Here is a 27,224-nt window from a genome sequence, read left to right as displayed (position 1 = left end):
ACATAAAAAACAAATTGAAGAATTTCAACTGAAGGGTAAGAAACAAAATCTGCAAGGAGAATTATCTGTTAGAGGTAAGTAAATAATTTCTTTGAATTTTAGAGAAATAATATTGATTGTTAAGTCTTAAGGTTTAACATAAAATTGAAAAACCTTAAAATTTTAGGAAATCCATTATCCTTCTTCAAGATTAGTTTGGGCAAATTATTTAGACTTTAATTAAGGCCTAATAAAATGGTAAGAAAATTTAGTAATGTGTTTTGATTACTGTAAAAATAGGAAACAGAAATTTTATGGCATTAGAAAGAAAATTTTCTGTTTCATATAAACCCTAGTATTTGTAGTGATAGATTAAGATAATATTTTATATTAAGAGATTAAATACTGCTATGATTATTATACATCATTAGAAAGCTTGTTGAATTTACTTTCCAATGAAATAAACAAAAGTCAATTCCAAGTTTGCTATGAAAAGTAATTTAATTTTTACTTAAAGATATGTATGTTGCTTTGTAGAGGCAGCAGGGAGGAATTACGAAATTCCTCTTAATTTTTATACAAGGAATTGTGTATTGACCCATATATGTTTAAAAGCTCACTAAGTCTACTTTCCAACAAAATAAGCAGAACTGAATTTTGAGTCTTCTATGAATAAATAAGTAATTTTTATTAGAAGGTATACATGTTATCTGGTAGCAATATATGACATGGATTGCAAAAACTATAATAACTATAATAATTAATCTACAAGGAATCATAAGATGGGCCACATATGATTAGAAAGCTTATCAAGTTTAGTTTCTAACGCATTAAAAGGATCTTAATTTCAAATTGTATATCTTAAGATATGACTGTTTTAGTGAAAGAAGCTTAGGCTGTCAGTATTAATTAGTTGAGTTAATCTTTGTTTAACCTAATTATTTTTTGTATAATTGGTCTCAAAATGGATTGATTAATTATTGTTATGTTGAAATTATTTTTAATAGGCCATTAATTATTTAGGGGAAAAATTAAGTGGTGGAATCGGAAGGAGATAAGTAGAATCCCACACATTTTGTTTGTTTTTGAATCTATGTATATATGTATGTTTTAAAATTAGTAAATGTTTTATTTCATTATTTTCGATATATGAAAATAGGATTAAACATATAAACAATAGATCACGCTTATAAATAAAATAAGAAAATTATTTATGTTTAAGGAATGATTTTATGATAGCTATATTTTTACATCCATATGAAATGAAATCATTGACACCAGAATTAGTTCTACAACTCTGGTTAACGGGTTATAATAGTTAGCATATATAGGATCATATAGCCTTGGCTAACGAGTTATAGTAGTTAGCATAGACATGATCATACGGCTTTGTTAATGGATTATAGTAATTAGCGTAAGACTCTGGCTAACAAGTTATAATAATTAGCAATGATCAAGAAAATGAAATTATTGATACGGCTAATGTCACGAGTTATAATAGTGACCGTAGTTAACGAGAAATAAATGATAATAATGATTTATGATGATTTTTATAAATTGATCCATGATTTGGTGACATGTTTTGATATTGATTTATGATCTACAAAATATTTGACAAAATGTTGATCTTTGAATTATTTTTGATATTATGATTGATGAATGTTTTTGGAATAATCTATATAGTACATATGAAAATAATGTTTGATTGTGTGAGCTTATACTTGCTGAGCTATGGTTTGCTCATTCTTAATTTTTTTTCTTTTACAGATAATATAAATGATAAATATGATTAGTCTCATGAAAAGCTAAAAGAATTTGAGCATTGAAGAACTACTTAGAGAATAAAATTTTATAAAATATTGTTTCTTTTAGTTGCAATACTCAACATTGACGATTTGGAGACTTATTATTTAGTTATTTTACAGATATCAAAACTTATTGAAAATTTTATTTTATTTAAAGATTTTTCAATGATTATGGATTAGATTTCATATTATTTTGAGATTTTATTTCAAACTAATATGGTTTTATTATATCTCGATCATGGGGTGTGACATATACAAAACATAAAAATTATTATATCACAATTTCTATCAATTTGTCAAATATTAAATACACTTTTTTGTTAAACCTGCATAAAATTTTTATCAATTTTAAATCATATGACTTTTCATATATATTTTTTATCGTTTCTATATTTTATCTAAAATTATTAAATCTATTTTTTTAGTATAAAAACCAACAATATTAAAATCACAAATTCTTTTTTTAGGTACATAAAGGAAAATTCACGTAAAACTAAAGAAACCAGATTAGACAAATGATATCCAAGTCTAAAAGCAACAAAATGTTTGTTATTTGTGAAGAAAGAATTGCTCATTTCTTGAGAGGGTAATCACTTTGAAAGCTTCAAATCTGTTGGGTTCTTTTTTGCATAGAAAAAAATAATTGGCCTGCTGCTTAGATAAAAATATATATATATTATTAAATAGAGAATTTTCAATTTAGTTTCACATAAAAAAATTTACATGTAAAAATAAAACAAGTAATAAATATATTTATATATATATATATATATTTATATATAGGAAATGAGTTGGACCGGTCGAAAATACAATGGAATTGGACTGGCCTTTTGTTCCTGGCCATTGTTTTTTGCCTCGGATGGCAGGTTGTTGGGAAACTTTTCAATTGACTGGGTTCACAAAATCGACGGCCAATATTTTTGTTTGGATAATTTTTCTTGGGGTCTTATCAATCATTTAAATTTTTATATTCTTCTAAAATTAAATTAGTTGAATTATTTATGTATAAATAATATATATATAAAATAATTGAGTTGTTTTATAATGATCGTATTTGATAAATTTCATGTTTTTATAAATAAATTACTGTATTTTCTCATAAAGAAAATGGGAAGATAATAAAACAGAAGAAAGCTAAATTGTGACCCAGAATAATTTTATTTATTTAATGTGTACATAAACATAAATTAGTACTTTTTAAAAATTATATTCAAAATTTCAAAATTTATATCTATTAACTTGTCATTAAAAATAATTTTTTTATAAAAAAAGTAAGAAGAAAATGATATGTGTTAACTTTATACAATCTTTATTTGCAATAATATTTATGCATCTAAAATTTATATCAAATAAAATTAAATTACATATCTTTCCTAAAATAACAATATATATATATATATATATTATGGAATGATGAATTAAATAACAAAAAAGTATAAGCATACTTTCACTTTTGTAATTTTATTTAAATTGTTATACAAAATATGAAAAGATGTTGGAAAATGTGTGAAAAAAAATAATAAATTGAAAAAATATTAATTTTCATAAGAACAAATTTGCAATAATAATATAATATATCTTGAAAAAATAAAGATGCAAATCAAAAAAATAAATTGCAATAGTAATAAAATTCAAAAAAGTTACAAATCAAAAATAAAAAAAATGATATAATACATTACATTTATATTCTTGAATTAGTAGAATAACTCTTGGATTACATTTAAAATTGAATAAATAATTTTCAAATTATTAAAAAAATTAAAAGGATATAATAAGTGATAAAAATAAAATCAAATTTCTTACCTTTTTTTTTAATTATAAAATTGATAATCATAATTGAGATGGATATATGTCCTATTATTTAGAGATTTAATATAAAAAATTATTTGAATTTTTAATATTTCACCTAAATTTTTGAAAAGATAATTTTTATTTGATACAAATTAAGATAAAAAATATATAATAAGTTTTTGAAAGATTTAGATAAATTTTATCTTTATAATTTTAAAACATATTGAAAGGTTTTAATAATTAAATCATTTATAAAATAAGGTTATTTGGTAAAAATTAAAATTATTCGGATAAAATTCATATTTCAAAATTTTAATTTTAAAAAACCATATCTCTAAATTAATTTAATTTTTAATTATAATTTGAATAATTTTGATATTTGAATAATATCAAAATTATCCAATTTGTAATTAAAAAAATTATACTATTTAAAAAAACTATCCTATATGTCATCTAAAGAGTTATCCATATAAATGTCTATATGACAAATCTTATCATGTATTTATATATGATATAATATAATAATATATATGATATCCCTTTAATGGTTTGTAATTTCTAAACCTAGAGCTTAATCCAAATAACTTGTCACCCTTTTCTTACAAAGTGGATTCTTGTAAAGTTAAAGTTGGATTCCATCACTAACAATTTCCCTTCTTCTATCCCTTAGGCTTTGATTATTCTTTGTACCAAATATATATATATATATATATATATAAAATAGAGCAAGAGAGATAATTTAAGGACAAAATTTGCATATTAATTAATTTCAATTCATTAGAGACTAAAACACATTAACTGAAGCAAACTAGTTAACATATACCCAAAATATTAACAAAAAAATTGTTGTTGAATTTTTAAAAGACATCTAATTAGGGTTTAACTTTTATGTTTTTTTTTTTTTAATTTTTATATATATAAAAGAGGCCAAAGTAAAAAAGAATTATAAAAGAGGATGTAAATGTTTGGGATCAAACTCCAACCTGATTAAAATCCACCTTATAATTTTAACTTCTACAATAATTTCATCTCAACATGTCAATGCACACTAAGGAGAGTTCAAATTTAAAATTTTCCATTTGAAATTAATCCACATAGTTATAACTTGTAAGTCTCCCCTAATTTTAGAAAAGCTTGGTTTGTAGTTATGATAGTTTTGGGCCAAATTTTACATTATTTTCCTTTATTAGTGAGGGCTTAGTCAGTTTATTGAGTTTAAAATTTCCCAGCCCATGTGTCTTGACCCATGAATTTGGTTTATGATTGAGACATTGCCCAATTTACAGCAAAACTAAGAGGTAATGTATATAAATATAAATATAAATGAGAGACGAGATAGGTAAGAAAGGAGTCATATTCTTAAGCACATAGTGGAAGGATGATTCCTATGGAGAAGATATATTTGGTATACATGTTTGTCATTCTTTGGTAAAATAGATAAGAATATATGATTTAGCTTTTCATGTAATTATGAAAAATTATGTTATTCATCGATATCGAATTCAAAAATTTTATTAGTAGGATCTATAAAGATATATTTAAAAATAATAATAAATTTATATAAAAAGTAACTAAACATGTGAAAATATTCTAGCACAACTTGTAGAGTTTAAAAATAATTCGGACTGTGTATAGAAAATGAATTCTATAATTATTAGTCATAAATTGAATTTCTTTCATAATTTGGTACTATCCCATAACAAATTAACATACATAGTAACATTATTTGGTTACTTTCAAATTCATTGAGAAACTGATTTTATCCTTTTTTTTTTTACAAAGAAAATTTAAGCACAAGCTGAAATTTATTACTCTTACAAATCCATATGAACATGATTAGGGCATACTTCATGAAGATTTTCAACTCCTTGTTTGAACTTGTATGGTAACTTCCCTTCCTTCTTCTTCTTCATCTTCTTGTTGGGTACTTTCACTAGACGCCGCAAGCAAGTCCGACTTGACTTTGCTATAATCAATGGTTCAACTGAAAATAACTCTTTCAACTTCATTGCAACTAAGATCTCCTCTTCTTCATTTGCTAATCCTTCTAATTTGACCACCTTGAGATTTTTTCTACTTAAAGTCCATGGAACTTTCTCTGGATACCAATATCTACCGCTCACGCCATAGCTGCTAGGATCAATCTACAAAATTTTCTCACCAGATTATGATTTTAAGAGTGTATATCAAAATGAATGCAAAGATCTAAAGTTGTGCAAATTGTAGTAGAGGTGGCTTTGAGCATTTCAGTTTGGGTCATGTCAAGTTCAAGTATTTTGGTTTCGAGATTTTAGGTTAATTCATTCCGAGCATTTTTAAGTTTGGGATCTTTTGAGTTCAGATTAAGTTCAGATTCGAGCTAATTAGATAACTTTTAGATTTTATTTAAGATATAACTACTTCAATGTGATTTTCGAGTGCAGGTTGGGATTCAAAATTTTCAAGTTTATATCATTTTAGGTTCTTTGAGTTCAAGAATTTTTGGTTTGAGTCATTTTGGATTCAAATTTTCTTTAGGTTAGATTTTTTACTTTTCTAGTTAAATTCGGTTCGGACTTTTTAGACGGATTTTCAAATTCAGGTTCATTTCCAGCATGAAATTATAGCAAAGGTTATACATAAGAAAAAAATTAATAAATGAAAGAAGTACCCTTAGTTACTTACTGTTACATAAAGTCTCTCCAAACGTGGACAGAATTTTAGGAAAGAAATTAGAGCATCACTGTTGTATCTTGCCTCTGAATATTCAATCCACCACAAATCTGTTAATGAGCCGAACAATAAATTCTCACCCGAAATTTGCAGCTTTCTGCATATTACTGTCTGCAAAATCATAGGAAAGATACTGATGAATTAACGATGACTAATGTGTTTAGACTTTGAGAACGAACAAGTTACTGGAACATTTGTATATACCTCGAAAAACCATCTACAAATTGTAAGCGATTTCACGTATTCTATGCTTCGGAATATGGTAAAATCAAAAGTCTTGATGTCGATGTCGCCAGGGCCTTGTCTGAAATCAAGCATGGCATCATGTGCAATGACCAAGTTGAAAACGAAACGGTTAAAACATGGGAGTAATCCCCGAAATCGAAAAGACCAAAGAAAGGAATCACCACCGATGAAGAGCTTTTTCAATTGTGGACAATCCAAGACGCTTAAACTTCGAAGACTTGAACAATGAAGAGCAAAATCTACAATTTCTAATCCATTGCATTTGGTGATTGTCACGCTTGCAAGAAATGGACAATTTAATGCTATATCTGACGCTGCCACACATGAAAGTTTGCCGAGTGACGTTAGATGAAGACTTTTTGCTTTGAATGTATAGGGAAATGGCTCATGGGTACGGATTTTGTGATCTAGTGAAAATGCAATGCCAAACTCCGTGGGAAATTCTGGTTTACCAGAAGAGAAATCGAGATGGAGGGTATTATTATTGGGATCTACAGCAACTGAGACGATATGGCCTTCGCCATAGCTAAACTGAAACTCCCAGTTTTTATCTGATTTCCGAAGTTGGTGAAAAACATTGAGAAAGCTTGTAACAACATGAACAACATCTTCTATGGTCCCATCTCTAGCCAAAAAGGCCTTTTTCCATAGGTTTTCCCATCGAGTTGAAAGTAAACTGGTTCGGATGGCAGAATCAAAAGGGAGAAAGGAAATGATCCGGCTGAGGATATCATCTGGTAAACAACTGATAATATCATCCTTGATTTGTTCATTAATGCCCAAAGTCCTGTTCAAGATTTCAGATTGATCAGATTGTAACAGTACTAATAAATTTCAAATAAAACCAGTTAACAGTTCTTACTTCATAGTGTCTTCAATATTTGTTGAATTGTTGTCTGGATAAAATTCCTCTTGCTGATTCTTCTTTTTGCTCCAGTCCTTGCTTCCCATTTTAAACTTTCTAAAGAGGTCTTTGAAACTTGAAAGTACAATGTTTTAATGTTTATATATAATATAAGGTCCATTAACCATTATCTAATTAATTGTCTTCTTCCATGCTGTTTTTTCTGCTCAAAACAGCCATATCCACCTTTGGCAGCAAGGACAAGCTTGATTTCTTTAGTAATAAAATGCTCCCTTTCCCACTTTTACACACCTTATTTCTCTATTTTCAACCATTTGGAAAGCGATGGGGAGGCAGGAGGGGACAATCTCAAAGCACTGGTGCTTAGATCAGTTCATTCTTGATGAGGAAAGATTCAGAATCTAACAAAATTGAGAAACCTCCAACAACTAAATTTACAAACAAATACAAGTCCAAAAACACTTGGACTTTGGTCGATAAAACCAAGCTCACATCATTCCCTATAACTACGAAGATTGTAAGTTTGGCACTAAGAAATAGATCAGTAATATAAGTATAAAGTATTGTTTCTAGCAGATTCTAAAACATAAAATTAGGACCAAAATTGTCTTATTAAGAAAGTGTCAGAGAACTCTCCAGTATCCACTGTGGGAATTGTGTATATGTTCACAAAAGACCTATGATCTGTTTTTCCTTAGGGATATATATATTAGGAAGAAGGGAAAAGTAATTGATGAATAGAGGAAAATTATTTGATTAGGTCAGCTAGCTCTCTGTATGCCACATATATGCACAAAAAGAATTACTCCATGTCAAGTGAGAAATAAAAGCAAGCTCTTATTTGAAAAGACAATTGAACCAATTCTGCTGCTGACATTACAAAAGTTGAATGATGTCTATAAACCAAAAAAAAAAAAAAAAAGTATACATAATGGTTGAAACTTTAATCTTTAGCTTTCATGACATGTTTGTTTTGGTAAATTTTCATGCCAGAATTGTGCCTGTCTTTCAATCAAGTCCTGCTGATATTTTTCGGCATTTGTTTTTTCAATCAACAATCATAAGAGAAGGTTAGGGATATGAACTTTCAAGCTGAAATGTCGAAAAATCATGACATTTTCCTGGACAAACTCAATTATCCAACAGAAACAGAAACCATGTCTTCATGAGTTCAAAGATACAAATCTGAATTTTGCTTTCTTCAATTCTTCTTGGCAAAGGAATATTTAAACCGTGAAAACTGAATGTATATTGAAAAACTGCTTATCTACAATTATACAAGAATCTTAGGTTTATATACAACTAACTAGGGGTTAAACTAGGAAACTAAATCTTCCTTAATTCTAAAGATACAAATACTTAATTCTAGAGATACAAATATAAATATACAGATTACAAGATTACAACCAGCTGTAAATAAGTGTTTTCCCACACTCCCCCTCAAGCTGGTGAATAGGTGTTTTTCATTCCCAGCTTAGAAATAATTTCTTGAAATGTTGCACTGCTGAGACCTTTAGTCAACACATCTGCAAGTTGACCCTTGGTTGATACATAAGGTGTACAAATCAACCCACTGTCTAGTTTCTCCTTTATGAAATGTCGGTCTACTTCAATGTGTTTTGTTTTGTCATGTTGCACAGGATTGTGTGCAATGCTTATTGCAGACTTGTTATCACAGTAGAGTCTCATTGGTCTATCCCACTTGATCTTCAAGTCTTCTAGGATAATCTTTAACCATAGTAGTTCACAAATTCCTTGAGCCATTGCTCTGAACTCTGCTTCAGCACTTGATCTTGCCACCACATTCTGTTTTTTACTCCTCCAAGTCACAAGATTACCACCTAAAAAAGTGCAGTAGCCTGAGGTAGATCTTCTATCAGTTACTGAACCTGCATAATCAGCATCTGTATATGCTTCTAGAACTAACTCCGAATCTCTTTTGAATAAGATACCTCTCCTAGGATTGGCCTTCAAATAGTGCAATATACGATAAACAGCATGTAGGTGCACTTCTTTAGGACTATGCATAAATTGACTTACCACACTCACAGCATATGCTATATCAGGTCTAGTATGTGAGAGATAAATGAGTCTTCCAACTAATCTTTGGTACATCTCTCTATTTACAGCAGCATCTTCATTAGCTTTTTCAATTTTATGATTAGGATCTATAGGGGTATTTGCAGGTTTACATGCAAGCTTTCCAGTTTCCTTTAAAAGATCCATCACATATTTCTGTTGTGAGATAAAAATACCATATCGTGAGTGAGCTACTTCAATTCCTAGGAAGTACTTCAATCTCCTTAGCTCTTTTATCTCAAATTCTCTAGCCAAACACTGTTTTAGAGATTCTCTCTCTTTTTCATCATCTTCAGTTACAATTATATCATCAACATACACTAATAGAACTGTGACTCTCCCTGAATCAGAGTGCTTGATAAATAATGTGTGATCTCTTTGACTCTGTTTATATCCCATTGCTAGCATCACTTTGGCAAATCTCCCGAACCAAGCTCTAGGAGACTATTTAAAGCCATATAAAGCTTTTTTTAACCTGCATACTTTGTTTGCTTCTAGATGACCTTCAAATCCCGGTGGAACCTTCATATATATTTCTTCTTCCAAATCACCATGTAAAAAAACATTCTTTACATCAAATTGTTGAAGCTGCCAATTGTAATTTACAGCTAATGATAACAAAATCCTAACTGTATTCATCTTGGCAACTGGAGCAAAGGTTTCCTAATAATCCACTCCATAGGTCTGAGTGTAGCTCTTAGCCACTAAGCTGGCTTTATATCTTTCAACAGTACCATCTGCCTTGTATTTTACAGTGAAAACCCATTTACACCCCACTGAATTTTTTTCTTTAGGCAACTCTACCAGTTCCCATGTCTGATTTTTCTCTAAGGCCTCTATTTCTATTTTCATGGCTTGCCCCCATTTCTCACTGGATAATGCCTCGGATAATGTAGTTGAAACAGAAATAGTGTTTAGGCTCACAAAAAAAATTTTGTGGGATGGTGAGAATTTTCAAATGACACAAAATTAGATATTGGGTATAGTGGATGCTTGGTACATTCTCTGGTTCCTTTCCTAATGGTAATAGGTAAATCATAATCACTAGTTATAGTTTTAGAAGATTCATGCTCATTTTGAGAAACAAAGTCAAAAACTGTAGTTACCTCATTTCCAGAGTTAGGATTAGGTTCTTGGACTGGCACTGGTTCAGGATCTGAAACTTTCCTTCTTGAGTACACCTGTAATTCCTTCATAGAATCAAGAACAATATTATCCTTTATCACATCTTCCGTATTTGGAATCGGTTCAGATTCAAATTCAATGTTTGACTTAAGCTCAGCAGAAACAGATTTCGACTCATAAGAATTAATGGGTGTAAATGTTGAAGAAAGGGGCAAATCAAGCAAAAAGAAGTCTTTATCCTTATCTTTCATGAATGAAGTCTCCCCCTGAAGATAAGGTTGAGTAAAAAATAGTTTATTTTCTTCAAAAGTGACATCTGCAGACACATAAAATTTTTTGGTAGGAGGATGATAGCACTTACATCCTTTTTGAGTTGAAGAATACCCCATAAAAATACATTTAATCGCTCTTGAATCCAATTTTTCCCTGTTATAACTGTGAACATGAACAAATGATGTACAACCAAATATCCTAGGTGTGAGATTATTTGTGGTATTGAGGTTGGGATAAAATTGTGAGAGTAGTTCCATAGGAGTTTTAAATCCCAAAACTCTTGAAGGTAACCTATTTATAATGTGTGTGGCAGTGAGAACAGCTTCCCCCCAATAAGATTTAGGTACATTTGCTTGAAAAAAGAAGGCTCTGATTGTGGCTAATAAATGGCTATTTTTTTTCTCTGTCACTCCATTCTGCTGTGGAGTATTAACACAAGATGACTCATGGATAATCCCCTCTTTTTGAAAATAGGTGGATAGACTCTGGTTGAAGTAGTCTTTTGCATTATCAGACCTAAATCTCTTGATTCTTACTCCAAATTGATTTTGGATCATGTTTTGGAAGCTTAAAAATATACTATTCACATCTGATTTGGATTTAAGTAAAAAAACCCAAGAGACCCTAGTACAATCATCTATGAATGAAACAAACCATCTCGCACCAGAAATATTAAGAATTGTAGAGGGACCCCAAATGTCACTATGAATCAAGTAAAAAGGAGTAGAACTTCTTTTGTTACTGATTGGAAAAGACACACGTCTATGTTTTGCAAATTTGCAAATATCACAATGAAAATCTTCAACATTTAATTCTTTGAACAAAGAAGGAAACATGTTTTTCAAGTTTCCAAAAGAAGGATGTCCAAGACGAAAATGATAAAGCCAGATTTTGTCTTTATTGAAAGATTTTTCAGAAAGAAATGACAAAGGTAAACTATTTTTTATATTACTTATGTTATTTGATGTCTCAAGATAATATAGTCCATCCTTCTCCTTAGCAAGTCCAATCATCTTCCCCGAACTCTGGTCCTGAAATTCACAATAAGAGAGATAAAAAGTTACTTTGCAATTCATATCTCTGGTAAGTTTTTGTATAGATATCAGATTAGTAGATAATCCAGGAACATGAAGAATATTTTTTAGAACAAACGAGGGATTAACTTGAACATCTCCTAATCCCGCCACTGTGGTAAGTGAATCATCAGCAACAACAATTTTCTTATTACTAGGACACAGGTTATATGTACTAAACTTTTGTGGGGAATGTGTCATGTGGTCTGTGGCTCCTGAGTCAATGACCCAAGAACTCGTAATAGGCTTAGCCGAGACATTTAATCCATGAGAACCGGAAGCTTTACCTGAACTAGAAACTTTACCCAAAAACATACCATAGTAGGCTTTTCAAGGATTTTCAATAAGTTTCTCAGCTTTTCAATCTCTTCCCTGTTGAACTCTCCTTGTTTCTGAGATATCTGTAGTACTCCAGTGATTTTTTCAGTTAACATTTTCTCAAATTGGGTGATAGTGATATCTTTCTTTGAAAGGGTTCGGCAATGAAGGCCTAAATAGGATTTGGCAATGAAGGCCTAAAAAAGTCGACAATGAAGGCCTAAAAAAGTCAGCAATGAAGGCTGAAAATTTTTCTTCCCAAGAAGAGCCTAAAGCTCTGATACCATGTGAAAACTGAATGTATATTGAAAAACTGCTTATCTACAATTATACAAGAATCTTAGGTTTATATACAACTAACTAGGGTTTAAACTAGGAAACTAAATCTTCCTTAATTTTAGGGATACAAATACTTAATTCTAGAGATACAAATATAAATATACAGATTACAAGATTACAACCAGCTGTAAATAAGTGTTTTTCCACATAAACTAAATTAAATTTTCATATGAACATGATCAGGACATATTTCTTTAAGATTTTCAACCACTTTAAACTTGTAAGGATACATCCCTTTCTTCTCCAGCTTATGTAGTTTTACCATATGCCTCAAACATGTCCCATTAGATTTTGATAGAATTACTGGATTCCCTCTGAATAAAGGTATCAACCGCCTTGCCAATAAAATCTCCTTTTGCTCATCTCCATACCCTTCTAATTTGACAACCTTGAGATCATTGAGTTTATCAGTAACACTGACTATAGCTGAGAATTTTTCAGTGCTAGGCAAGTTGTAGCATTTAGGATCAATCTGCAAGTTTGATCGGCAACTACTTAATAAGATATTTGAAGAGGAAATTTGTGCATTAATCGTTGCATTAGTTCTCACGAATTCTATTATCGAAGTCATTTAGTTTTTCATCAAAGAAAAGTGAAATTTATTCCAACAGTCACTACTACCAATTTTTCTCAGCATGCAGCGCTCTACTTATATCATGAAAATGCATAGTAATCAAGGAAATGGGAAGACTTACAGTCACATAGAGTCTTTCCAAGTTAGGACAGAACTTCAGAAAGCAAAGCAAGGCATCGATATTTTCTCTCTCCATTGAACAATCAATCCACCAAAGCTCTTTTAGCTTGTTGAAACAAAAGCCAAGGTTTCTTCTTGCAGAGAGTAGCTTCTTGCATATCGATTCCTGAAGAATAAGGTTCAAAGATTGAGTTATTAGAGGTTAGTAGTAAGAAGCATGAAAACGAACATTTCTTTACTGAAACATACCTCGAAGAACCATTTGCATAGTGTTAGAGATTTAACATTATCTATGCTTTTCCCAATTGATTTGAAGCATTTAAGCTTGGTGGCACAGCCACAATGGTTCCTTTTGTAGATTCCATAACGAGGAGTGTAATGGAAATCGTTTTCATATTGCCATGTCCATTGTGTTGGACCCTGTCTAAAGTCAAGCATGACATCTTCCATGTGTAATCCAAAGTTCCACATAAATGAAAGCCACGGGGGATTACATTTGCAGGATGCTTGATAACGAAAAGACACTAATCTGCCTCGATAACAGAAAGACTTTAAACAGAAACCGCTAAAACAAAAGTACTTTAATTGTAGGCAATCCAAGACAACTAACTTTTGAAGCCTAGCAACATTGTGTATATCTAAAGATTGTACTCCATTACATTTTGCAATAGTCAAACTCTAAAGAAATGGGAAATTCGACACCAGCAAAGTAAGTGCCTTACTAGAAAACCAGCTTAATGATATTAGATAGAGAGTTTTTATTTTGAATTGCTTATCAGCTGGCAATGTGGGATTTAGCTCCAATACCTTGTCATGGTTGTAGGGAAATGGCCACTGGTTACTTGATGGAAGATTCAACGGCAACAACCAATCAAATGACCTAGGAATTTCTTGTTCCCCACTGGAGAAATCAAGATGAAGTGTATTATTAGGTGCAATGGCAACAAAAAGAACTCTACCTTGGCCAAAGTCAAATTGGAATCCCCACTTATTTCTTGGTGGATGGAGTTCAGCAAAATCATCAAGAAGACTAAATATATTAACAAGAACATCTTCTATGGTTCCCTTTAGTACTAAAGTCTTTTTCCAAAGGTCTTTCCATCGAGTCGAAAGAAGAGTGGTTTGGACAGCAGATTCGAAAGGGAGGAAGGTGATAATGCGGAAAAGGATCTCATCGGGGAAACAACTGATTAAATCTTTAGGTTCCATATTCCTGTTAGAAAAACAAGATTTATCCCACAATGAATCAAAAGATAAAATAGTCTGATCATGTCAGAAGAAAATGTAGCAGTGCTTTCATGTGTTATCATAAGAAAGGGGAAAGGGACTCGTTGAAAAAAGATAGGTAAAATTGATCTGATCATGTCAACAGGCAAAAGTAAGATTTAAGAAAAAAAAACTAACAGTTGTTCATTTGCAGTGTTTCTTAGATTGTCAGCTGGATCCTGTTCTTTCTCTCGATTCTTCTTCTTGATCATGCTCTGCTTTCCCATCTTTTCTTCAACCGCCAGAGGTTTGTCAAATTAAAAGGGGTTGACTTTGAACTTTCCTGGAAAGAAAATATAGCATTGCTTTTTCTGGACTACTTAGAATGCAAGTAATGGCAATTGACTTTGGTCAGAAAGCAATTCTTTTGTAAGCATGGAAGAGAATTGAATCTGAAAGCAAGGTCTATGGTACTCTGCCTCTACTTGGCCTATCATTGGTCACCAGCCATGACCAAAAAAATTATCATTTTTTTTCACGTATAACATTATTTATTTAATGGAATTTAAGATATATTTGGTGGATAGGATGCTTATCTTCATATCATATGATTAGTGCACACATAAAAAGAAGGATTGGATTCATAGTGTTAGTGATTTAACGCGTTCTATTTGAAGCATTGATTAAAACCAGGACTATTGATGCAGTTACCAGGGCCTTGTCTGCAATCAAGCTTGGCACCTTCCAGGTGGAATTCAGGCTGGGATGTATAGAAATCCCATTGCAGAGGAGCAACCTGAACAGTTAATTTTTGAAGGTTTATAGCACCATCTATATGTAAAGATTGTAAATCATTGCATTTTGCAATGGTCAAGCTTTTGAGAAATGGGAAATTCGACACCATAGAAGAAACTGCCTTGCTAGAAAGCTGGCTTAGTGGTATGAGATCAAGAGCCTTTATTTTTAGAAAGATGGCTGGTATGTTGGCAGGGGAAGATAATAGCCCTAAGAACCAATCAAATGGCCATGGAAATACTTGTTCCACAGCAGAGAAATCAATGTGAAGTGTATTATTAGGCGCAATCGCGACCAAGAGGACTGTACCTTGGCCAAAGTCAAATTGGAAATCCCATTTGTTTCATGATTGAAGGAGTACAGAAAATTCATCAAGAAAGTTTGATATAGCAACAACAGCATCTTCTAAGGTAGCATTTTGCACAAAATCCATCAAAGCCTTTTCCCAAAGGACTTTCCATTGAGTAGAAAGGAAAGCGGTTTGGACAGCAGATTCAAAAGGGAGAAAGGAAATGGTCCAGCAAAGGATGTCATCAGGTATTAAACTGATAAAATCATTAGGACATCGAAAATTTTTATCTGTTGAATACCAAATTTAATGTAAATGCCTTTTTAACCCCTCTTCGATATTGAAGTTATGTATATGCATATAGATGTTAACAGAATTTTGCAGCTAGACTGTTAGAAGTCAATTTCAATATGATCAGGCCAAATCTCATGAAGGCTCTCAATAACCTTAACTTGAGATTCAGTTCCTTTGATAAGAAGTTGCAAACATGTCCTGTGGGACTTTAGCATATATATAACCAGCTTTGCAGCTTTGCCTTTCTTCAATGTATACAAATCCTTCTAATTTTGACAGTAAAGAGTCCAGGCAACTGATTAAAAACCAGTTAGCGGATCATTGTTTGAGCACATATCTGTGCTTAGTCTGCATATTTTAACCGAAGAGTTATGAAATTCCTCTTGTTATTATCAACATAAATGTTTATGCCAATCAAATTGATTATTTCTTACTCAACTTCTATTAGAGAGGCGACGACAATTTTGATGCCATTTTTATATACACAATGTATTTAGTCGTATCTATAGTTTACTTGTACAAATGTGTGAATTTATAGGTTACAGATCTAAATCCTGAACAGAAAGCTGACAAAGTCAATGTAGCATTCTTGCAATTATTGAAGCAAATAAAATAATCTTTGGTTCTAACTTGTTTTCTTCTGTTTCCTTCTTGAATGCTTCAAAGGTTGAAATTGAAAGAAGAACCAATCTTGGAAAGGTGCATCTCTGAATCCAAGTTACCGAGGAAGAAGTAGCTCAGGAACAACTAAACAAGCATTTATCAGATTGAAAGATTAAGAAAAATGCTATAATTCCCCTTGTAATGTCGAGAAATTGTTTCCACATATCAATCTCAATACAACAGGTTAGATATAGCAACAACTTTTATCTCCTTGATAAGCTCAAAAATGAAACAAAAATTCAATTGCATCAAGACTGGATATGGAGTCAACAAAGATTCAAACATATCCATCTCCAAAAGCTGCAACTATCCTCGAAAGGAAGCCATATTCATCAAAGGATGCCCCACTGATAAGTCATCAGCCTGCAAACTTTTGTTGGTGGAAGCTCAACCATATTCACCATGGTTTGATCAATATTTATCTGGTTCAATCTCATACATTTCACTTAAACTGTATCAGCTCCACTGAAGCTACCTTAACTAGAAGCTTTGTCAATAAAATTTTGTCTTCCTGACCTAAGGAACCCTTCAATTTAACTACAGTGAGATGATCCAAAGTTGTAGTACTAGCTACTCGATTTGAGTACTCGATCCAGAAACTATATTCTCCCTTGCTTGGACTGCAGTAATTGCTTGGATCCACCTGAAAATCACAGGAGATAGTTAAGGTCTTTTCTAATTAGTAAGGTATAAATCATATAATTTTGAGAACTGTAGTATGAATCTTACATTTATGAATAGCTTCTCCAGAGAAGGACAGATCTTTAGAACAGAAATCAAGGTAGCTATGCTGTGATTTTCCATTGAACTATCAATCCAACATAACTTCATTAAATTGTTGAAGAGAAAGTCTTTTCTCTCCCAAATGGCTCCAGCTGAAGATAGCCACTTTGAAATCGGTACCTGGAAGAAGAAACAGAAGGATCAACACCTACAAAAAGTCATTACAATCTTGGATTTGTTTTAAGAAATTGAAGCAAGTAATACATACCCTGAAAAGCCAGCCAGATATTGTAAGAGTTTTCACATTTTTGACAGCCAATAGAAGAGAAAGAAGATTTTCACATGCAAAGGGATTGTAGCCTGGACCGTTTCTGAAATCAAGAATGGCATTCTCCAAGTGAGGAGAATAATAGAGCCAAATCCAAGGAAGTTGCCCCTGAAACACCAATTTCTTGAGGTTATGTGCAAAAACATAGATTTCATTCAGTTGTAAACAGTCCAAAATTATCAAGCTTTGAAATCTTGAGCCAGCTTCGATGTAAAGTGATTGTAATCCCTTGCATTCAGAAATCTGTAAGTTTTCAAGAAACTGGAACTTTGAAATGACAGATGAAACTATTTCTCTTGTCATCTTATTCACAGACTTTAAATGAAGGACTTTCATACATGAAGCCCGTTCACAAACTGGGATTTTCGGATTGAGCTCTAGACTCCAGTCAAAATGACTAAAAGTTTCTTGTCCTTCATAACAGAAATTCAGATGAAGTTCTTCATCTTTAAAGGTAGCTAGAATACTGCCTTCACCGAAATGAAACCGGATTTCTCGATCAGATGAAAGCTTGTCGAATCGATCAAGAAGCAAAGTGATCACCTCAGAAATATCATCTATTGTTCCTTGAAATTCTATTGATTTCCTCCACACATATCTCCAACGACTTGACAACAGACTAGTTTGTACTGCACATCTGCAAGGGACTAAAGAAAGGATGTGGCAAAGGATATCATCTTGTAATCTGCTAATGAAGTCATCATTCTTTTCCTCTAAAGCAAGATTTCTGTCCAAAAAGAGAAAATTTAAGCAGGGTCATAACATCGTGATCTTAATACCAAATAGTAAAACCAGGGAAAAAAAATAGAATCAATATCTCCTTACTCTATTTGCTTTAAAATTGTATTGGTTTTCTTTTGTTGGTTCTGCTTCCTGTTTCTGTTGTTCTTTTTCTTCTTTCTGAGTTTCTTACCCATGATTGATTCAACTCAAAAGGAAATGTTGGCGGTGGTCGATTCGACTCAAAAGGAAATGTTGGTGGTGGCTAAAATATGCTTATTTTATTTCCATAGACTTTCATATTATATTGGACTGACCAATTAGCGATGAATTAGAAAGCGTAAAGAACTTTCACTCCTATTGACTAGTAAAAGTTGGCTTAAAGAACAAGAAAATGCCATCAAAGGGTTGATTGTGACAATCAGATGTTTGAAACTGTGAATCAGGAACTGGCTTATATACCAAATCCAAACAGAAAAACACAAAAAAGAAAGAAAAAAATGACTGCCTAACTTATTGAAAGATGCCATCAAGGAATTGATGTGTAAAATTATAAAGTTTGAACTGAACTACAAGTGCTTTTGGTTTAACACATTGAAGATGATGACCCTTGCAAGTTACAAGGATCTAAGAAATGGGATTTATAGCCTAAACCCAGGAGGAATCAAAGTTACAATTTCATTAATTCAAAGAGGTTTCAACTTTTTAACTTATATTCATCATTCTAAAAATGAAAAATAAACTTTACCAAGGACATTGTTCAAATTAAGTGCCCTTTTTTAATTTTTATTTCTCCAATCAATTAAGTTAAGCCAAGTGACATTAAATTCATCATTTTGAAGTAATGAAAAGTTTTTAGAGCTGCTTGTTTGATTAATTGCCAAATTCATAAGCTAAGTTGAACAGATTCAGGCTCCTAATTGACAATTCCATGAGAATTTTTAAGCTGGTTAAAAGTAGAAATAAAATATAATAAAACTACTACATAAGAGTTATTTTTTGTCTGTTACTGAAACTATGGTTTTTGGTGCAAAAGAAAGAAGAAAAGATTGTGTCTATAATTTAATTTTAATTGAATTAATTAATTAAATCGATTTAATTTAATTAATATCAATCATTGAATTAATTTTATTTTGTTATAAAAAATGATTTAAGAAAAATTTTAATTTTTGATTAATTTGATTTGAAAATCAAATTAACCATTTAACTAAAATTTTAATTAAAAATATTATAAAACCTATATATATAACTAAAAATATAAAAAATAGTCCATTTTAATACAAGTTATTGAAGTTTTAATTTAATGTTTTAATATTTTAATATTTTTATTGGATGATTTTTAATATTTAAAATAAAATTTAATTTATATTTTATTATTTGATTTATAAAAGAATTAATCAAATTGATTAAATTAAAAAATTAATCAAATTGATTAAATTAATTTTAATTATTTAATTTTTAAAATAAAAAAATTTAACTTAATTATAAAAATAAAATAATCGTAATCCAATTAATTCAATTTTTGAATAATCAATTTCCAAATTAACATCCAAGGACCCCCATTCAAGAATAAGAAGAAAAGGTTAGAATAGGCAACAGGAAAACTAAAGAAAAGCAACTAAGATCCAAGGCAAAAGAACCCTGATACCCATTTGGCCTAGAAAGGAAGCGTTACCCAATTTTGACAGTGCAGAGGTTAACCAGCTGCTAAACTTTGGTGTTTTTGAAAAGGAAAGCTTGTTGGTTTGCAGGTGATGAGAGTGTAACAAGGAAATTGAAGGTGGAAATGGAAAGTTTGGGGTAAAGGGTAGTGAAAAATTGACAATGAAGGTGAAGACCCGAAGAGAAGAAGAAGATTGAAGGTGAAGAGGGGTAGATCTTTAGGACAGACAAACTCAAGGTTGCTGTGCTGTGATTTTCTGTTGAGCTGTAAACGCAACAGAACACCGTTAAATTGTTGAATAGAAAGTCTTTTCGCTCCCAAAGAACGAAGATAGCCACTTCAAAAATGATTTTCCATTGAGTCTTGACATTTTTTATAGCCAATAGAAGAAACAAAAGATATTCACATGCAAAAGGAATGCAGCCAGTGTACCATTTCTGAAATCAAGAATGGTATTCTCAATAAAAGAGCAAAACCAGGGAAGTTTCTCCTAAAACACCAATTTCTGGAGTTTTTTTATAACAAATGAAACTATTTCCCTAGTCAACTTGTTTACTGATTTTAAACAAAGGACAGTTATTCGTGAAGCCAGTTCATTAATTGGGGTTTACAGATTAGCTGCAATGAAAATTCCATTGTCCTCCATTACAGAAATTCAGATGTAGTTCCTCCTGATCTTCAGTGGTAGCCACATTACTGCCTTCTCTGAAATGAAACTGGATTTTTCAATGAGATGAAAGCTTGTCAATTGGATGAAGCACCAACGTGATCAATCTTGGAACATCCTCTGCTAATGAAATGGACCAATCATACATGGTAACAGACATTGATAGTTAGCATCATTCCTTAAAGTAACAGCTCTGTTTTAAGCCAAGGCATGCTCAAACATACAAAATTGATATTATGGTTTCTTCTTTTTGATGAGTAATTTACAAGTATAATAACAAGTGAAAACTTGTTGTATTTAGATGTCCATATGAACATGTTTAGGACATAATTCATGAAGATTTTCAACCTTTTTCTCAATAAATTCATATGCATCTGTCCCTTCCTTTAGTTGCTCATCTACTTTTACTAGTTGCCTGACAGTCCCATCCCACTTTATAAATAGTGGTTCTGCTTGGAATACCTCTTTCAACTGCTTTGCCAGTATAATCTCCTCTTCCTCATTTTCAAATCCTTCTAACTTGACAGCCTTGAGATGCTTCAATTTTATAGGACTCGTCACCTTGATCAAAGACATATTTATGTTTGTTGTGTAATAGCTGTTAGGATCAATCTGCATAAGTAATCACCTAGTTATAAAGATTTTTTAGGAGTATCAAAAACTAATACTACAAGATTAAAAAATTAAAAAAATTAGTGGCAATGCTTCTGCTATGAGTTCTTTCAGCACATCAAAATTTTGTACAATTCAAGTTTTGGCATTTCAGATTGAGTTTGGATCTTCCTTATACCTAATTGCTAAAACTTGAAAAAAGTTGCTATAATTAGCTGTTAGGCTTGCTATATATATGTATGTATGTATGTATGAAAAGTGAAAAAAACTTACAGTGATATAGAGCCTGGTTAACTGAGGACAGAGTTTAAGAAAGGAGATTAAGGCAGTAGAATCATATTTCTCCAGTGAATTATCAATCCACCACAATTCTGTTAGCCGGTAGAAGCCTTCACCTAAAAGGTATAGCTCTGGGCATATAAGTTCCTAAGAAAAAAGAAAGAACCATAGTTAAACCTTTGTGCAAAAGCTTTGATCAAGGTTTGAATGGATTCTAACCTATACTGCTAGAACATACCTTGAAAACCCATCTACATAATGTAAGAGTTTTAATTTCTCTTATGCTTTGAAGGATTAAGTTAAAGCCAGGTCTATTTATGCCATAGTAGCCTGGTCCTTGTCTGAAATCAAGCATGGCATCTTCCAGGTCGAAAGGCGAATCGTCATTTGCAGGAGAATAGAAGTAGTACAGTGGATCTTTGTTGTAATATTTAAGAGACACAGCTCTTCCTCGATAGTGGAAGGACTTTAAACTGAAGTAGAAGTTGAAATCTAACTGGATAGACAACAATTGCAAGCAATCTAAGACAGCTAATTGTTGAAGTTGTGAATTTCCATCAAGTTGTATATACTGTAATCCATTGCATCTTGCTATTGTCAAACTTTCAAGAAATGGCATGTTTGAAAACAGACAAGAAACCATCTCGGTAGAAACATGGCTGACTGATACAAGATAAAGAGATTTCAACTTGAATGCAGTGGAAAGAGACGGCTGATGATAGTTGATGTGGCGTTTTCTATCCAAGGACAAGCTGAATTGCCTTGTAATTTCTTGTTTCCCTGCAGAGAAATCCAGATGAAGTGTACCCTTAGGTACAATGGCAACTGATAGGACACTGCCTTGACCAAAGTTATATTGCAGGCCCCAGTTGTTTGCAGGTAGATGAAGCTGAGGAAAATCATTGACAAAATTCAGAACAACAAAGACAGCTTCATCTTTATTTCCATCTTTAACCAAAGCCATCTTCCATAAGTTTTCCCATCGAGTTGAAAGCAAACTAGTTTGAACAGCAGACTCAAAAGGAAGAAAGGAAATGATTCTGCAAAGGATGTCATTAGGTAAAGAGCTGATCATATCAACCTTACCATGTTCCAACTTCCTGTCCAAAAGGCAGAAGACTAATCTCAATCTTTGAACATAATTTCATCTTTATCAACAAAAAAAAAAAAAAGAATAATAGTAATTCTTACTTGTTATCATCTTGATCAATCTTGTGTTTGATCTTTGCTTTAACTTTTTGAAAAGGTTGGATTAGATTGAGTTGGTTGGTGAATCTTGTAAATGAACCACTTTGGTCAGACTGAGACATGGCTAAATGTTGATCAAAATGGGATGTTTGATTCTGGTTTTATCTCAATGTTTAGGTTTGATGAAAGAAATTTATGAAACTATTATCATTTTGGGCCATTGACTTACCTTAAATTACAGTTGAGGACGAGCCTCTTTCATTGGTTTCACCAATATGTCCTAATTGGCAGGAATGTTTTGGACAGAAATGTTGACATATAAAAACTTAAATCCTAAACTTTAAAAATTATTAATAAAAATTATTGAGCTGGTTAGAAAGGTAATATATATATATATATATATATATATATATTATATAATTATATATAATACTTAAAAAAAAATGCAAAGTCAAGATAATTTGGAGTCAGGACAATTGTGTTCTCTACTAATTAATTTTTTTTTGTTAACAACTAAGAAAAAAAAAGTGAAATTATAAGAATAAAGTTAAAACATCTTACAATTTATTTATTAGAGATATCCGCAAATCCCATCAAGTTTGATTCATAATTTTTCTAGCTAAGCCATGCTTGGAATTCTAAACTTAATCTCACCGATAAGCTAAAAGATTCCATATTTATATACCAAAATAGTATTAAAATATATATATTATGATTCATATATTTATGTTATATAAAATACTTAAATTTATATATTCATTTTGTATTTTACATAAAAAATCATACGTCACAATTCATATAAATACGAAAACATAAAATATATTTTTAAATTTTGTTAAACTTATATAAAGTTATTGTTAAAATTTTAAATTATGTCAATTTAGTATCTTTTTTCATATTATATTGGTGTTGTGTCATCTTTTATGTTTTAAATTGCAAGATTTACTAAAAAAATAATAAATAATAATTATATTTTCTATTACTATAATAAAAATAATTATTGGAGCAGAATCTAGGCCTTGAAATCTAAAGCCCAAACCCAGTTTGAAAACTCCTTTGGACATTAAACGTTTTCCGTCAAGCCCAAATAGGCTATTAAGAGCCCAAAAATAGAGGAATTAAAAAAAAAAAAGATTCAACTGAAACGACGTCGCATTAGTGTTTTTGGACTGCTACAAGTATGCCGTTTCAGAGAATCGAGGCAGAAAAGCTTCCCAATTTCCCTCCCAAAGACCCAAACCAAAATTCTCAATCTAGGCTTTTTTTCCCTTATTCTTTAATTTCCTTCTTTTTTTATTATTTCTTTTTTGGTTGGGTCTATTTCTATGGTGAGAAACCATTGCTTTTGGTGCAAAAGACTGCAGAAGAAAAGAGAAACAGAGATGAAACAGAAGTGTCTAGATAAAAGATTGGAGAAACTGAGAAAATCACTAAAACCCAACTGGGGAGATGGAAACCAGGATAAAAATCCTAAACCAGAGTTTCTTAAAACCCAGAATTTCTTTTGGGCCAGAAACGAAGGTTCTTCACCAGGTTTTGTTAGTGAAGAGGTTGATCAGTCACTCGCTAATCTTGGGGTTCTTAAAAGGAAAGCTTGTTGGTGTGGAGATGATGAGGAAGTAACAAGTAAGGAAATTGAAAGAGGAAATGAAAATTTTAGGGTAAAGGGTGGTGAAAATGAAGGTGAAAACAGGAAGAGAAAGAGAGATGATATAAAGAAGAAGAAGGGAAGTGAAGAAGAAAAGGTTTTGGAGATGGAGAAAAGGAAAGATAGGTAATTTGGGGAATACCCTTTTTATGGTTTGTTTTGATAATGGAATTTGTATTTTAGAAAATGATTTTCCCATATTTGTGGTTGGAGTTAAATTTTGGGTAAATTAATATGAAATGACTTTTTTTTGGGGCTGAAATTTTATTGCTTTAGAGCTTTTTTTGTCACCCCATAGTTTGTTTCTATTGTTATTGGATTTAATTTGATTGTTTTGGAGCTTTTCTGGTTGCACCATAGTTTGTTTATATTATAATTTGATTTGATTGTAATGTGGAACAATGTGTGTTAATTGTGAGTAGGCTAAAGTTTATATTTTGAGTGTTTTTTTTTTCCTGGTCCCCTTTAGTATGCTTTTGTTATCATTTCATTTCATTGTTGGTGAGTGAACTGTATAAAACTAAAAAGTAGGGAATTGAGTTTTGAGCATTGCATTTTGCTGCATCCCCCAATCATATGATTTGCAGAGTGAAAGCTGGATGAGATTTGTTAGACTAAATCTTAGTAATTTAGTTCTTTGGTTTCCATCACAAATGCTGCTTTTGAATCCAATAGGGAGTTATGTTCATAGGGGTGGTTCATAGGGAAGCTAGAGTTTGCAGTTTTTTCAGGAAAGAATCTTTCTAGCAAATTTTCTTTGCCACACCTCACTTCGTGTTGAATTTAATTGCCTTGAACTTACATCTTTGGTGAATGATAAAAACCCTCACTAACATGGGAAATAGAGGCCTTAATTTATTGTATTAGATTAGTTGAAAGAGGTGACCCTCACTTTTTAGCTTCTATTATGTCAATCACAATTCTGACCTGGTAGAAGATTGGATTGCTAACAATGTGACTATCCCTTTTGAGGTCTAGTACTGTTATAGAGTTATGGAAGCAATGATTGGTGGATTCTGGATTATATTGTTCTGCATTTGTTTTATCCCTGAGGGGGAAAACAGTGCATCATGATACCAGTCAACTATGTAATTTGGTTGATGCTATTTTGTGGTATTAGGTTCATGAAATGATGTTAAGATGTTCTTTCAAAATTTTAAGATTGTGATCTTCAACCCTTGTGCTTATGCATAAAGTTAACTATCATTTTATGTATTTTACCATATTTATGCGGCCAAGCCAGCAAAGATATTGCTAGAAAGATATACATAGAAGGCATTCCATATCGCTATACTGAGGATAAAATTCGAAGTTATTTTGAATCCTGCGGCACCATTGCTGAAGTTCATTGTATGAAGTTTCCTAGTGGGAAGTTCAATGGAAATGCAATTGTTACTTTTGAGGTAAGTACCTATGATGATTGGCAAGTATAAGCTAATGTTTATCTCTATTTGGATATTCTTCAATTTTAACTGTGGTTTGACAAAACTCTTCACAGCCCATTAGATTAAGATGTTCACTTTAGTATTTCATGAAAGCAAAATATGTTGGCTGTAGATCCCTGTGCTTTGTATTCCCTTCAAATTTTAGTTAAAAGCAAATACACCGTAATTTCTACTTAACAAGGTTTGATCTCCTTGTGACAACTAATCAGAATGCAAAAATTGGCCTTATTGAACTTTTACCACAGCACTTCAGAAATTGCTATTTATCAACTCTCATAATAGTTTTGATGGCATGCAACTGCAAAAACTAGTTTCTAAGGAAAAGAAATGCCATAGTTTAAGGAGAGTTTAGTCACGAGTTACAAGCATTGACACTTACTGGACCATAGTTTAGAGATACTTAATATTGAAATTTGCTAAACCAACTTGCAAATAGATCAGTTTCATTAAATATTGAAATTTACTAGAACATGGATTACTTGTTATTTTTCGATGCTTCTCAAATTACCTTGAATGTGGTCAAAACGAAGTGCTGATGTTAAAGCATTTTATGTTATCTCCTGGGATAAGAAACTACTCGTTCTTGTGGGAATGATAGTTTTCTTTTGGAAATTTCAGAACATTGAAACTACTTAAAATGATAATGTAGTTGTCTAGCACATTATTATTGAAACATGACACCAAGCAAATGGACTTCTCTTTTTAAATTGGCTTTGCTATTTTTTCTATAGACAGCTGCTGCAGCCAAACAAGCACTGTGGTTTCACCTAGCTTATATGTGAGTAGCATGAACAGTTGGTTTCTCTTTCTTTCCCATATGCAAATTTGTTAACAAACCTTTTCATGTGTTCCTTAGGGGTGGATTGAAGATTTTAGTTTCTCCATACGACAGCATGTGAGGGGATTTGCACCGAAAAGGATGGGAAGGGTCTATGCTAAAACTGATTAATATGGTTAGGTTTTATCAACCTTCAGTTGCTTTTTGTGCCTAGATGAGGTTCTGGTCGTGTTTTTTTGTGCCTTCAGAGCTGCCTGTGGCCGGGCAAATTACAGCCAGGGTTAGCTAGAACGTGCCGGTTCTAGAGATCAAGCTCATCTGTGACTGTATATAAGACCTGTAATGCTATTTTTTGAAGCAGATGAATGAAAGCTTTGTTCAGTTTTGACTTTTAGTTGCTACATTATCAAATCATCTCCTTTCCTACTTCAAACTTGTTCAATTTTTCCTTTATTTTTTTCTTTTTGTCTTTCAAATTTTTTTCATACACGAGGAGAAAACCATCTGGTGTCCTTGTCATTTTCTTAAGACCAATGCTATGGTTCATCAAGTTTTTGCGGTGGAAAACAGTCTAACCATTCACTCTTATTTTCTTTTTAAGTAAGAAAAATAAGTGTTCTCTTAATT

General features: G+C 31.7%; 4 protein-coding genes and 1 pseudogene across 6 annotated transcripts; 1 reads left to right on the top strand and 4 right to left on the bottom strand.

Annotated features, from left to right (window-relative positions):
* Positions 1-5,389: 5,389 nt before the first annotated feature.
* On the bottom strand, positions 5,390-8,611 carry LOC111309512 (F-box protein At2g39490-like). The gene is made up of 4 exons (XM_022908548.2): positions 7,396-8,611; positions 6,492-7,320; positions 6,240-6,398; positions 5,390-5,719 (listed from the first exon to the last, which is right to left on the bottom strand). The coding sequence occupies exons 1-4, from the start codon at positions 7,482-7,484 to the stop codon at positions 5,390-5,392; spliced, it is 1,407 nt and encodes a 468-aa protein (XP_022764283.1). The 5' UTR covers positions 7,485-8,611.
* A 3,859-nt stretch (positions 8,612-12,470) lies between these two features.
* Positions 12,471-14,842, bottom strand: LOC111309511 (F-box protein At2g39490-like; annotated as a pseudogene). The gene is made up of 4 exons (XR_016330318.1): positions 14,704-14,842; positions 13,549-14,512; positions 13,301-13,465; positions 12,471-13,077 (listed from the first exon to the last, which is right to left on the bottom strand). The product of XR_016330318.1 is annotated as an F-box protein At2g39490-like (transcript).
* A 1,492-nt stretch (positions 14,843-16,334) lies between these two features.
* Positions 16,335-18,600, bottom strand: LOC111309810 (F-box protein At2g39490-like). Of its 2 annotated transcripts, XM_089748989.1 has the most exons (5): positions 18,423-18,599; positions 18,141-18,324; positions 17,538-17,705; positions 17,276-17,449; positions 16,335-17,189 (listed from the first exon to the last, which is right to left on the bottom strand). In XM_089748989.1, exons 1-5 carry the CDS (start codon positions 18,512-18,514, stop codon positions 16,989-16,991), a joined length of 819 nt encoding a protein of 272 aa, XP_089605115.1. In that variant the 5' UTR covers positions 18,515-18,599; the 3' UTR covers positions 16,335-16,988. The 2 variants fall into 2 exon arrangements, with proteins under 2 accessions (XP_089605115.1, XP_022764547.2); XM_022908812.2 differs by having other exon boundaries at positions 17,538-18,324; positions 18,423-18,600.
* Positions 18,601-20,811: 2,211 nt separating this feature from the next.
* On the bottom strand, positions 20,812-22,927 carry LOC111309809 (F-box protein At2g39490-like). Its single transcript, XM_022908811.2, has 4 exons — positions 22,730-22,927; positions 21,777-22,638; positions 21,533-21,685; positions 20,812-21,259 (listed from the first exon to the last, which is right to left on the bottom strand). The coding sequence occupies exons 1-4, from the start codon at positions 22,846-22,848 to the stop codon at positions 20,945-20,947; spliced, it is 1,449 nt and encodes a 482-aa protein (XP_022764546.2). The 5' UTR covers positions 22,849-22,927; the 3' UTR covers positions 20,812-20,944.
* Positions 22,928-23,922: 995 nt separating this feature from the next.
* LOC111309808 (uncharacterized) lies at positions 23,923-26,991 on the top strand. The gene is made up of 4 exons (XM_089748338.1): positions 23,923-24,500; positions 25,618-25,777; positions 26,551-26,597; positions 26,676-26,991. The coding sequence occupies exons 1-4, from the start codon at positions 24,052-24,054 to the stop codon at positions 26,716-26,718; spliced, it is 699 nt and encodes a 232-aa protein (XP_089604464.1). The 5' UTR covers positions 23,923-24,051; the 3' UTR covers positions 26,719-26,991.
* Positions 26,992-27,224: the final 233 nt, after the last annotated feature.

Source organism: Durio zibethinus, chromosome 19 (genome assembly GCF_047325235.1).
Source record: "Durio zibethinus cultivar Kanyao isolate XHJ-2024 chromosome 19, ASM4732523v1, whole genome shotgun sequence".
Taxonomy (NCBI): Eukaryota; Viridiplantae; Streptophyta; class Magnoliopsida; order Malvales; family Malvaceae; genus Durio; species Durio zibethinus.
This window is presented reverse-complemented; position numbering and strand designations above follow the sequence as displayed.

Excerpts from the sequence above, each read along its gene's own strand:
- LOC111309809 (XM_022908811.2), bottom strand. The coding sequence starts at position 22,848 with ATGTCTCAGTCTGACCAAAGTGGTTCATTTACAAGATTCACCAACCAA. Across the intron at positions 21,686-21,776 it reads TATGTAGATGGGTTTTCAAG|GAACTTATATGCCCAGAGCT; the intron begins GTATGTTCTAGC and ends CTTTTTTCTTAG. Across the intron at positions 21,260-21,532 it reads TAACCAGGCTCTATATCACT|ATTGATCCTAACAGCTATTA; the intron begins GTAAGTTTTTTT and ends TTACTTATGCAG.
- LOC111309810 (XM_022908812.2), bottom strand. The coding sequence starts at position 18,514 with ATGGGTAAGAAACTCAGAAAGAAGAAAAAGAACAACAGAAACAGGAAG. Across the intron at positions 18,325-18,422 it reads ACAATTTTAAAGCAAATAGA|AAATCTTGCTTTAGAGGAAA; the intron begins GTAAGGAGATAT and ends CTTTTTGGACAG. Across the intron at positions 17,450-17,537 it reads TATCTGGCTGGCTTTTCAGG|GTACCGATTTCAAAGTGGCT; the intron begins GTATGTATTACT and ends TTCTTCTTCCAG.
- LOC111309808 (XM_089748338.1), top strand. The coding sequence starts at position 24,052 with ATGGTGAGAAACCATTGCTTTTGGTGCAAAAGACTGCAGAAGAAAAGA. Across the intron at positions 25,778-26,550 it reads ATGCAATTGTTACTTTTGAG|ACAGCTGCTGCAGCCAAACA; the intron begins GTAAGTACCTAT and ends TTTTTTCTATAG. Across the intron at positions 26,598-26,675 it reads TGGTTTCACCTAGCTTATAT|GGGTGGATTGAAGATTTTAG; the intron begins GTGAGTAGCATG and ends TGTGTTCCTTAG.
- LOC111309512 (XM_022908548.2), bottom strand. The coding sequence starts at position 7,484 with ATGGGAAGCAAGGACTGGAGCAAAAAGAAGAATCAGCAAGAGGAATTT. Across the intron at positions 7,321-7,395 it reads AATATTGAAGACACTATGAA|GACTTTGGGCATTAATGAAC; the intron begins GTAAGAACTGTT and ends AATCTTGAACAG. Across the intron at positions 5,720-6,239 it reads TGGAGAGACTTTATGTAACA|ATTGATCCTAGCAGCTATGG; the intron begins GTAAGTAACTAA and ends AAAATTTTGTAG.